Raw genomic sequence first — 13106 nt, 5'->3', positions numbered from 1 at the left:
AATTTTAGTAACCAGTTCCGACTTTCAAGCATGGTGTAATTTTTTTTATCTAATGTCAGTTAGGGGTCCGATCTGTCCGCTGTAATGTTGCAGTCTAGCTAAAAATCGCAGATCGCCGCCATTACTAGTAATAAATAATCAAAAATGACATAAATCTTTCCCCTAGTTTGTAGATGCTATAACTTTTGCACAAACCAATCAAAATACGCTTATTGCGTTTTTTGTTTTTTACCAAAAATATGTAGCAGAAAACAAATTAGCCTAAAATGATGAAAAAAATTGATTTGTGTGAGTTTCACCACCTCAGGGGTCTCATCATCCCCGTTGGGCAGCAGTAGGGCTCCTGTAGGGAAAGAGTTCCTGGTGGGAGATAGCCACGGAGAAGCCTTAAGGGGAGAAGGGGGCACTGTCCCCCAGGAGAGAAGGCGTCCCTGTCCCCCAGGAGAGAAGGGGTCCCTGTTCCCAGGGGAGAAGGGGTCCCTGTTCCCAGGGGAGAAGGAGACCCTGTCCCCAGGGGAGAAGGGGTCCCTGTCCCCAGGGGAGAAGGGGTCCCTGTCCCCAGAAAAGAAGGAGTCCCTGTCCACAGGGGAGAAGGGGTCCCTGTCCCCAGAAAAGAAGGAGTCCCTGTCCCCAGGGGAGAAGGTGTCCCTGTCCCCAGGGGAGAAGGAATCCATGTTCCCAGGGGAGGAAGGGGTCCCTGTTCCCAGGGGGGTAAGGGGTGCCTGTTCCCAGGGGGGGAAGGGGTACCTGTTCCCAGGGGAGAAGGGGTCCCTGTTCCCAGGGGAGATAGAGTGGGGTGGGGGATGGGATGGAGTGTGGTGAATTTGGGGTCGTCTCACTCACCATTCCCAAGCTGCAGTGCACTCATCCTCGCTCACCTGGGCTGAGGCTCCCTCCAGCAGCAGCACGGATGGCTGATCAGCATATCTCAGACTCCGTGTATGACAGGGGGGAGGAGGGGGGCTGGCCTTGCAGAGACAAGCCTGCTGTGTCCTCGAAGGCATTATCCGACGTGACACCGGCTCTCCTGAGGCCTCTCCTGTATCATGGATGCATCATTTGCGCGGCAGCCTACTCGGGGGTGGGGGCGGGACTCTGGCTGGGGAGGAGACATAACGTTGCCAGCTGAGCACAGGGGCGGGAAATTTCAAATTGCCGCCTGGATCTCCGGCTTGCACACCGGTTCTGCGAACTTGTTAAATGTTAGTAACAGGTTCCACAGAACCGGTGCGAACTGGCTGAATCCCACCACTGCCCCCAGGCCTTGGCGCAAAAGCTTGGCCCATTCAGTTAGGGTCTGAGACACCAGGGCTGAGGCAAAGCCTGGCCGAGATGCCGAACCAGCCATAGTAAACATGCTGAATGCCACAGCCTCCGCTTTTCTGTCAGCCGGATCCTTAACCACTTGCCGACTGCCTAACGCCGATCTACGTCGGCAGTCAGCCCCTCACAGGCAAAGTGACGTAGGGCTACGTCACTAGCTTGTGAGGGTCAAGGGAGCGAGCGCGCGCCCCCGGAGGCGCGCTCCCGCGTGGTCACGGACCCCCCCGCGTGTGTGACCAGCGGACCCGATGTCCGCCGGTCACTCGGCGATCGGCGGGGGAGAGGGAGAATGTCAGGCAGCTTGTGTAAACAAGCCACCTGTCATTCTCCTCGCTGTAAAGACACTGATCAAACGGATCTAGTATGTAGATCTGTTGATTAGTGTCCTTATAGCTCAAGCCACAGCCAATCACAGTAGAAAGCACGCCCCTAGGGATACACACAGCCCCTCCCTCCCAAATAAAGTTAACCCCTTCACAACCAGTGTATTTTTACAGTAACAGTGCATATGTATAGCACTGATTACTGTAGAAATGTCACTGGTAACCCCAAAAGTGTCACAAATGTCAGTCAAGGGTCCAATCTGTCCGCCCCAATGTCGCAGTACCGCAAAAAAAAATCGCAGATCGCCGCCATTACGCGTTAAAAAAAAAAACAACAAAAATGACAAAAATCTTTCCCTTTGTTAGTAAACGCGATAACTTTTGCGCAAACCAATCAAAATACGCTTTTTGCGATTTTTTTTACCAAACATATGTAGCATAAAACAAATTGGCTGAAAATTTTAAAAAATTTTGATTTTTACTTTTTTTTGGGGGGAATTTCATATAAAAAAATGTGAAAAATATTGTTATTTTTGCAAAATTGACGCTCTTTTTTTGTTTATAGCGCGTGATCAAAAAATCGCACAGGTGATCAAATACCACCAAAAGAAAGCTCTGTTTGTGGGAAAAAAAGGACGTCAAATTCGTTTAGGTACAGCGTCGCACGACCGTGCAATTGTCCGTTAAAGTCACGCAGTGCCGAATCGCAAAATACCCCCTGGTCAGGAAGGGGGTAAAATCTTCCGGGGCTTAAGTGGTTAAAGGACAGGGATTCCTCTATTTGGATCATGGTTGCTTTATTCAACCTGAAAACAGGAGGGTCCACCACTAGTGAACTAGTCAGCTTTTTTAAAAGTGACTCCTCAAAAGGGTAACGTAGACCAAAACGTTTGGGGACAAAGGGTCATTTTGGTTGTTCCCATTCCTTACAGGAAAACCTGTCAAAATGAGGCACATAAGGAAACACCTTTGGAGTACGAGGTGACTTATGTGTACCAAATGACACAGTCAAATCCGTGGCTACATCAGCCACATCCTCCATTTTTAAAGTCTCACGCACTGCAGTGCTTTTTCATTCGCTGCTGCGACCATGAAGAAATCATCCTCAATATCGGATGGATCTGGGGGTGTGATATAAGGTCCCCCCTGGATGGGCCATGTCCACGATGGCATCAGGCTCAGAATCAGATGAGACAGACTGAGCAGGGGAAGGTGGGGGATGCTTCCTCCTGGGCCTTTGCCCACACGCCACTTCCACCTTGGACATTAAGGACTGCAGGACCGCCGCCAGTGCAACCATGGGAAGCTGGGGTTCCGAGGGACCTGCCCTTTCAATTAGGGGGTCAGGTCGGGAGATGGGACCCTGAGGTTCCATAAGGAAAGGAAGACCTTAGCAGTACAAAAACTATCTTTTGGCACCACTAAAAGATCCCCTCAAGGATTAGGGCACCTATCAGCAGAAAGAGAGATCACAGGGACCCACGAGGACTCGCCAAGTATTTGAACCCAGCATCATCATGGATGCCATCCCTGTTCATATGTCCCGGGCACAGGAAGAGAAAAATGAGGAGGAAGAGGAGGAGCTTCAGTATCCCCACAAGGCTTCGGTCATCTCCCTAACTAAGGGAAAATGGCCCCCCTGACATCATTGGACTACACAAACATGGCTGCCAACCGGAGACCAGCCAGACTAAGGGAAAATGGCCACCATCAGCTATAAACGCTGATGCATGCTGCCAGGATCTTCCTTGCACCCTCTGCAACACTGCACCCTCTGCAAGGGGACCCCCCCCCGAAGGTAGGACACACATTAGGGGAGACTCTGCTGTGAACTCTGCACTGGGACCCCCCCCTGCACTGATACCCACATTGCAAACAGTAGGGCATGCACCTAGGGGTTTCCTACACTGGGACCCCTCCAGACTACTAGGGCAGGACACACTTATAGAGTGGGGATAGCGAGGGAAAGCCCAGGGGTCTCTGCTGCATTCTCTGCGCTGGGACCCTCACCAGACTTTTCAGGTCCAGACAGAGGGGGAAGGAAGTGGGGGAAGCCCAGCTCACTGAGGGATTTAAGGATGGGAAGAGGGAACCTGCAGGCAGGTCTGACTGAACCCTGGAGGTTACCTGTGTCCAGCCCAAAAAAATGCCAAAAGGGGAGAGGGGGGGCTGTACTTACCCTTCCATGGTGCGGGTAACGCTCCAGACAGAATCCTCCCCACTGAAGTAGAAGAGCTGTCAGCCAAGAGACCGCTGCGACTAAGACCCAAGGCGGTCCTATGCGACCCTGTGAGATGTTTAACTCATGGGCCAGCCTCTGTCTGTGAGGCTATGTTGCGGCCGACCTAGCACGCAGCTGCAGTCTGATCGTTCTTGCTGGCTGGGCTGGGGGGGGGGGGGGGGACCACTGGATCTAGATTATCCAGCCTGTTGCCCAACCCAGTAGTTGATTGTAGATCTCCCGAGAGAAAAAACAAAAAAGATGTAAGGAAGGAGAGCAGAGAGGGGGTTTATATACCAAGCTGAGGATGGCTCATGGGTGTAGCCAGGTGTGTTTTTAGTTCTGCCTAGTCCTACTCCTGGAGGAGCCAATATAACCCAGTAGTTATGATTTATGGAGCGCTGTGTCTGTCGATGAACGAAAAAGAAAAGTCCGTCCCCTGCCTATCTGTTGTAAAGAAGGACTCCTACTCTTTGTGGAAAAGCAGAGGTCCCTCAGCAGAGATTTGATACACCCCTGACTGATCTGAATCTAGAGCTCTCCAATCAGCAAACAACATCCCAATATGAGACACATTGGCTTGCATGTTTATTTTGAAAACATGTAAAAGGTTTTATCATCACAAGATAAATAATGCTATATAAGAAAACTATGATAATAGCTTCTTTGCAAATATTTAGAACTTACCATTATCAATTAAATCACTCAACTCATCTGAAAAAAAAAAGAGAATAGAATTATTATTATCATTATCATCATCGTCGTCATTAAAGTGGTAGTAAACCGTGTAAAAAAAAAAAAACAACAAAAAATCTTCTCCCTGAAAATGAATGTCATACTGTGCTAGTATTCACATTATACTAGCACATTATGAAAGAGTTACCTGAAAACTAAGCCCTCCAGCGGTACACTGTCACCGCTAACAGGGCTTCCATCTACACATGGTCTTCCTTCTGGGTACGCGGAAAGCTGTAGTTTGACTGGGGGAGCCGCGATGACATCACTCCCGTGCATGTGCATGGGAATCACAACCGTGGCATGGCCTTCTCTATGGATGGCACGCCATCCATTGAGAGCACAGTGTGCATGAGACAGTGGCATCACCGGAACTGCATGTTTAGGAGATACTTACTGTACCTACAGGTAAGCCTTATTATAGGGTTACCTGTAGGTATAAATAAAAAAGAAGCCTTTATTACCACTTTAAATTATTGTTTTCAATGTTTTTTATTGAAAAGTTTTTAAAGGAACAAAGAAAGTGTAAAATACAACATACCATCAATCCCAATTGTCTTCCATTATACTATAATAAGGAATCACTTTAAATGATTGTTAAGTAACAATAATAATAAGGATATTAAGCAATAATAATAAAAATGTATTACTATGCATATTGTTCAATGTACCTTGTTTACATATGGCAATAAAATCTTTTTAAAAAGTGTAATACTATTTCTTAATATTCTTAAGTAATATTATTACAGTAGCTTTTCCATAAAACCAAGAAAGCAGCCAAGAACAGCTAAAGAGCAACCAGGTAAGAAAACATTACCAATACAAAAGCAGACAAAAAAATTCCATCTTTACATTAAAATAGACATTTTATGAGTGGCTATGGGTGCCCATTAAAATTGGAGTTGATTTACTAAAGACAGAGATATGCTTTGGAAATTTCAGGCCAGTCAGTCTAACACTGATAGTATGTAAACTATTAGAGGGGATGATAAGGGACTATATCCACAAATTTGCTGATGAAAACAGTATCATTATTAGTAATCAACATGGATTTATGAAAGACCTATCTGTTAACATTCTATGAGGAAGTGAGCTGTCATCTAGATAAAGAAAGCCCTGTGGATGTGGTGTATCTGGATTTCACAAAAGCATTCGATATAGTTCCCCATAAACATTTACTTTACAAATTGGGGTCTGTTGGCATGGACCATAGGGTATGTACCTGTATAGATTACACACAATGGTCTGCAGTGGGAAGTGGGGTACCCCCAGGCCCTGTCCTGGAACCAATTCTGTTTAATTTATTCCTAAATGATATAGAGGATTGCATAAATAGCTCGATCTCAGTGTTTACTGATGGTACAAAGCTAAGCACGGCAATAACTACATATAAAGATGTGGAAACCTTACAGGGGTGGGCAACTACATGGCAAATGAGGTTTAATGTTGAAAAATGAATAATAATGCATTTGGGGGCTAAAAGTTACTCCTATCTATGTGTAACACGTATATGAGGTACACTAGATGAGGTGAACAAGAGTCCCAGGAGCAACAGGAAAGCTGCCAACCACTGGAGTCATCCCCCTATGGGGAAGGCTTACATAAACCCCTGCAGGGTCTCCCCAGGTGGTGAGTGCCTAGTTTGACTGGAGGAGGGCACTTGATTTTCATGTGTGAAGAACACAGTACCCACGGAAGTGTGATATTTGGTTCATGACTATCACCACAGAGTGTTTTGGCATGTTCACTAATTGAAGGACTTGATACATTTTTTAATAATATAGACGCACAGTGATGTCATACAAGATTCACTGTGGGTTGGTCACTTTTACTATAATTTACCTTGAATATATGTGTGTTGTTAAATTTCATTACTAATTATTGCTATTATACTACAACTGCTATTTTATTCACTACATACTGCCATTTGGGGGGGTCATCATCACTATTGCTAGGTTACATAACACTTTATTACCAAACGTTTTGGGATGCCTGCCTTTACACACACATGAACTTTTATGGCATCCCAGTCTTAGTCCGTAAGGTTCAATATTGAGTTGGCTCACCCTTTGCAGCTATAACAGCTTCACCTCTTCTGGGAAGGCTGTCCACAAGGTTTAGGAGTGTCTATGGGAATGTTTGACCATTCTTCCAGAAGCGCATTTGTGAGGTCAGGCACTGATGTTGAATGAGAAGACCTGGCTCGCAGTCTCCCCTCTAATTCATCCCAAAAGTGTTCTAAAAACCTAATCCTTCCCCATTCTCTCCAAAACTTTAAGGCAATGCTCTGGCTGGAAATGTACAGCACAAGCCATTATTATCTTTTTATTAAAGGGTGTGTAAAGTGTTTGGTTCCTGTTATTAACAATATCTTGTATCCAGTACTGAATATCAAAACAGCAACAAATATTGACTAGCATTTGCATAGAACATTATATGCAAAGAAAGTTATCCAGTTTCTTTCATAAAGGACCTCCTGACTAGAGCACTGCACATATTATCAACATGAAGAAAACATCTAGTTCAACAAATTATATTTCACAATGATCCTTCACAATAGAGTGCATACTTGTTCAATATACTGTATAAGGACACCGGGGATGATTTACCAAAGGCAAATAGACTGTGCACTTTGCAAGTGCAGTTTGACTCTGCATGGGCATTTGCTCCAGAGCAGCCTTTTTTAACCAGGGTGCCGTGGCACCCTGGTGTGCCTCCTCCTTCTTCAGTGGTGCCTTGGCAAAATGCCTCAAAATTGCAACAAATTGAAACAGGTTTTTACATTGCAGCATAACAATCCTGGGCACCATGCGGGTCAAGCCACTGGCATCCTGGCAACCAATAACATCACTGATTGATAAGGAGAATGACAGGTGCTTGCATAAAATCCTTGTTTACTACTCCTCTTCCCTGCTCCATCAGAACTGGGGTCACATTAGCAAGTAGAAGAAGAGAAACTAAGGGAGAAAAGAAACGCTAGAGTACTAGTCAGTACCAGTTTGCAATAGTGGAGGAATAAGTCACTTCTAACATTGGATCGCCCATGCATATAAACGATGCTGCTATATGTAAAACTATTAGACTATTAGTTTAATTTTTTTTTTTTTTTTTTTTTTTTACATTTTAGAATGGGGTGCCTTGAGATTGTGCAGAATTTTAAAGGGTGCCGCGACTGAAAAAAGGTTGAGAAACGCTGCTCCAGAGCTTAGAAAATGAGGTGAGCTCTGCTGACTTTCATCTTCCAATCATGTGTAAGCAAAAAAAGGAATTTTTGTAAAATCTTACCTGTAAAATTCCTTTCTCTGAGTCCTCCGACAGTCGCCGCCTCCTCTAAGTCATCACTGTTGGGTATTGACTTCCGCTCCGCAGGAGTAGCTAGGCATAAAGACTTAGTCAAAAGAACAAAGGCATTTGCATATACACACCCATGGGGGCTGTCCCATCTGGTCAATACCCCCCTGCAGTGACCACTCCCAACTCAGTTTCGTAGCATAGCAGTAGGTAATAAGACACAACCCCAAAAGAGGGGCAGGGGCGGCGACTGTCGGAGGACTCAGATAAAGGAATTTTACAGGTAAGATTTTACAAAAATTCCGTTTTCTCTTACGTCCTCCGACAGTCACCGCCTCCTCTAAGTCATCACTGTTGGGATGTCCCAAAGCAGTATAGACATGAGGGGTGGGAGACGCAACCGTAGAAAAGGCAATGCAGCACCCACATCAGAGAAAGGAATCTTACATGCACCGTAAGAGAACCTTCTGGGCAACAGAAAAAACAATGCTCAACAGGAGCAACAGCCCAGGAAAGCAAATACCAACAGCCAGGGACCCATAAAAAAACAAGGGTCCTTCATGGCACTGCCGCACTGAGAACCTTGCGGCCAAAGGAAGCATCAGCTGATGCCAGAACATCTACTTTGTAGAATTTGGAAAAAGTGTGCACCGACGACCAAGTCGCAGCCTTGCACACCTGGGCCACCGAGGCCCGATGCCAACAGGCCCAGGACGCACTCACAGATCTGGTAGAGTGTGCCTTAACAGGGAAGGGTGGAACCTGTTCCTTCAAGGCGTAAGCCTGTTCAATGGTCTGTCTGATCCATTTGGCAATAGTCGCTGCAGATGCAGCCATGCCCTTCCGAGGTCCCTCAGGAAGAACAAAGAGTGAATCCGTCTTCCGAAAGGATTCCGTAGACGACAGGTAAACCCTGATCGCCCTGACAACATCCAAGGAATGCAGAGCAACCTCCTTAGGATGCTTAGGCTTCATACAAAGTGAAGGCAGGACAATGTCCTCATTAATGTGGAACTCAGAGACCACCTTAGGAAGAAAGGAGGAATGCGGACGCAAGACCACCTTATCCCGGTGAATCACCAAGTAAGGAGAACGGCAAGATAACGCTGCCAGTTCTGACACCCTGCGAGCTGAAGTGATCGCCACCAAAAAGGCAACCTTCTTAGACAGCAGAGGCAACGATATATCCCGAATGTTTTCAAAGGGAGCACGCTGTAACACGGACAGAACCAAGTTCAAGTCCCATGGAGGTAAGGGCTCCTTCCTGGGAGGAGCCAAATGTCACACACCTTGAATGAAGGTGCGAACCAGAGAATGAGACGCCACAGGGCGTTGGAAAAGAATAGCCAGTGCGGACACCTGGCCCTTGATCGTGGCCAGCGCCAGGTGCTGGTCCACACCAGACTGGAGGAAGGCCAACACTCTCGACACCGAGTACGAGGGAGGGGAGAACACCCTGGACTCACACCAGGCGAAATAAGCCTTCCAGGTACGGTAATAGATTTTACCAGAGGAGGTTTTCCTAGCCTTGACAAGGCTAGGAAAACCTCAGAGGAGAGACCCCTGTCCCTCAGGACCTGGGTCTCAACAGCCAGGCCGTTAAAGCCAGCGACTGTATAGCAGGATGGAAGATCGGACCCTAAAACAGGAGATCTTCCCGCAGAGGCAGTCGCCACTGGGGCGCCACTGCCAGGTGAACAACGTCGGCGTACCAGGACCGGCGTGGCCAGTCCGGAGCCACCAGAATCACCAGGTGCGGTTCCGAGGCTAACCTGCGGAGGAACCTGGATAACAACTGAATCGGAGGAAAGGCATACATCAGACGATACTGATGCCAAGGTGCCACTAACACATCCGAGGCATCCGCCAGCGGATCGTGCGTCCTTGCCACGACCCTTTCCACTTTTTGGTTTAGCCGAGATGCGAACAGATCCACGTCCAGGGATCCCCACTTTGCACACAGCATTTGGAAGACCTCCGGGTGCAGGGACCATTCCCCCTGGTTCAGGGTCTGGCGGCTCAGATAGTCGGCCTGCCAATTCTCCAATGAACTGCTGAGATTGCCGGGACATGAGTCTCGGCCCAAGACAGAATGTCGGTCACCTCCCGGGCCGCCCGAGCACTCCTGGTGCCCCCTTGGTGGTTGATGTAAGCCACCGCGGTAGCATTGTCCGTCTGTACTCGGACAGGACGACCCCAAAGACGGTCCGACCACTGGAAGAGACAGAGTTTTATCGCTCGCAATTCCAGCACATTTATCGGGAGGGAGGACTCCTCCTCCGACCAAGTGCCCTGGGCAGACAGGTTACCCAGGACTCCACCCCAGCCCGACAGGCTGGCATCCGTGGTAATCACCGTCCACACCAACGGACGGAAGGACTTGTCGTCTGCCACCGACGGGGACTGGAGCCACCACAGAAGAGCCAATCTGGTCTGACGACTCAAGGAGACACTCAGATCCAGGGACTGAGGCAGTCTGTCCCACCTGGCCAGGATCTCCGCCTGGAGAGCCCGCGTGTGAAACTGAGCAAAGGGTATCGCCTCGAAGGCCGAAACCATCAACCCCAGGCCCCGCATACAGGTCCTGAGTGACGAGGACAGGTTGTCCCTGAGGGACCTGATCTCGTCCCGCAAAGTCCGGAGCTTGTCCTCCGGCAAGAACACCTTTGCCCGAGCAGAGTCCAGAATCATTCCCAGATAGGGAAGACGAACCGATGGAGACAACGTCGATTTCTGAACGTTGATGGTCCATCCGAACTCCTGGAGCGTCTGTACCGTGGTGGACAGATCACGCACTAGGTCCTGGCTGGCACGTGATCTCAGAAGTAGATTGTCCAGGTAACCCAAGACCGCAATGCCCTGAGCCCTCAGCAGGCCCAGAACCGGCGCCAACACTTTGGTAAAAACCCTTGGTGCCGAAGCGATACCGAAAGGTAACGCCACAAACTGGTAGTTATCCTCTGCGATAGCAAACCGAAGGTACCGCTGATGACCCTCGAAAATGGGGATGTGCAGGTACGCATCTTTGATATCTATTGAGGCCAGGAATTCTCCGGGACTCAAGGAGGCCACCACCGAACGGAGAGACTCCATACGGAACTTCCGAACACGCACGAAGCGGTTCAGCGCTTTCAGGTCCAAAATAGGATGCACTTTGCCCTCCTTTCTGGGTACAGTGAACAGATTTGAATAAAATCCCCGAAACCTGTCCCGATGAGGCACCGGGACAATCACCCCCTGAGCAAGAAGGTCCTGTACTGCTTGGTGCAGGTCCTGCAGACGCCCCGGAGGCAAATGAAGATTTGAGGAAAAGAACCTGTCTGCCGGCCGGGAAAGGAATTCGATCTTGTACCCCGATCGAATGATTTCCAGAACCCACCTGTCCGAAATCTAGAGCAGCCAAGGTTGGAGGAAACCGCGCAAACGTCCCCCCACCCCTGAAATGGGTGAGGGCGCCCCTTCAGGCAGAGGCGGACTGACCTACCGAGCCGGCATTGCCTGACTTCTGCTTACCCGCCCAGGGCTTCTTCTGACTGCCCTGGGCCTTGAAGGGCTTGCCCTTGGATTGGTCCCGAAAGGCACGAAAGGACCCCTGAGTGGACCTAGGCGCAGAACCCCGCTTGCCTCGAAAGGACTTGTTCTTCGGGTTCTGGGGCAGCAAAGTGCTCTTGCCCCCCGTGACACCTTTCACCAGGGTATCCAACGCCTCGCCAAAAAGGCGAGAGCCAGCATAGGCAAAATCAGCAACTGTTTTCCGGGAGGACTGCTCAGCCGACCAGCTCTTCAGCCATATCAGTCGCCGGTTAAGTACCAAGACACTAGAGAGGCGTGCCACTAAAGGGGCCTCATTTAAGGCCGCATCACACAGATACATGATTCCTTGGTGGATTTGATCCACCATTTCCAGCCGGGCAGGCGGAACATCATCAGACACGAGGTTGTTCCTAAGCACCTTCGTCCAATCAGCCACCGCCTGAGCCACCAAAACGGACGCGAAAACGGGTCTGAGCAACGAGCCCGCCACCGTATAGGAATGGCGGGCTAGAGACTCCAACCGCCGGTCCGTGGGATCCCGGAAAACCGGGGTATCCTCAGAAGGAACCAAGGTAGCCTTGTTTAACATGGCCACAGTGTGATCTACCTGTGGAGGCACACACCATCGTGATTCCATAGCCGGTGCAAAAGGATAAAGCAATTTGAACCGACTAGGCACCAGGAATGGACGTTTTAACGTGCGCCACATTTCATTAACAGTGTAATGAAACTCAGGCGGGCAGGTGCGGGTCCTGTGCGTCCCAAATGAGGACACAATGCCCGGAGGACTGGGCTCATCCTCCAAATGTAGTGTTTCCTTAACAGAAACAATCAATTCATCCATGGTCGCCTGCTCTTCAGGCGACCCCGAGGAGGAGGTATCAACTCCTTCCACCTCTGCCTCCCCCTCAGACCCCAGCGGGTCCAAGGATGAGCGAGACCCTGAAAAGGGCACGCTCGCAGCAGCAGCAGCCATATCACCATCTGAATCAGAGGAGAGAGACAATCTGGGCCTCTTTCTAGCAGCACGTTTAGCCATCAGCATTTCCATATTTGACACCAAAGTCGCCACTACAGCGGCCAAATCAGGTCTCAGAGGGGCCACAGGAGAACTGGGGACCCCCACAAGAGCTGGGGGGAATTTGCTGTCCTGAGAATCCATTGCCCAAGGTGACAAAACAACAGTGCAATAAGTTTTAACTGTCCCTTTAAGATCGCTGCGGAGTGCGCAGCCCACTGCTACAGCTACAGTGACAAAGACCCCCAAACAGGAGAAGAAAAAACTGAGCCAGAAGCGACAATACAGAAAGATATTGAGAGCGATAACCTGCAGAGCTCCGCAGAGTGTTGCCACCGATGTCCTGCTTCAGAGGAAAAGGAAGTGCTGCTAGAGTAGGCTGAACTTATAGGCTGCATGACTCAGGGAAAATGGCTGCCCCATAGAATTGCATGGAAGGCTCCACCAAAATGGCCGCCGGACATGCGGTCGGAACAATCGTTCTGCTACCGCAAAATGGCGGTGGATGGCGCCAAAACAGCATGTAGTATTGCAAGCCAAAACATGCCTGCCCATACCTAAAATGGCGGTAAGCGCGGATTTACCCCGCTGCGGCCGCCACACACACAGTCTGCACCCCCAACAAGCACCAAAGTGACACAGGGAAGGGGACCCCCAAAAA

General features: G+C 49.1%; 1 protein-coding gene across 2 annotated transcripts in view; it reads right to left on the bottom strand.

Annotated features, from left to right (window-relative positions):
* Positions 1-13106, bottom strand: part of MALT1 (MALT1 paracaspase) — a 214028-nt gene that overhangs the window by 62865 nt on the left and 138057 nt on the right. For both annotated transcript variants that reach the window (XM_082252978.1, XM_082252979.1), the window contains one exon: positions 4555-4581. In XM_082252978.1, the coding sequence (XP_082109104.1) occupies positions 4555-4581 (27 nt within the window). The remainder of the gene's footprint in view (positions 1-4554; positions 4582-13106) is intronic.

Source organism: Pelophylax lessonae (genome assembly GCF_965119305.1).
Source record: "Pelophylax lessonae genome assembly, chromosome: 1".
Taxonomy (NCBI): domain Eukaryota; kingdom Metazoa; phylum Chordata; class Amphibia; order Anura; family Ranidae; genus Pelophylax; species Pelophylax lessonae.
This window is presented reverse-complemented; position numbering and strand designations above follow the sequence as displayed.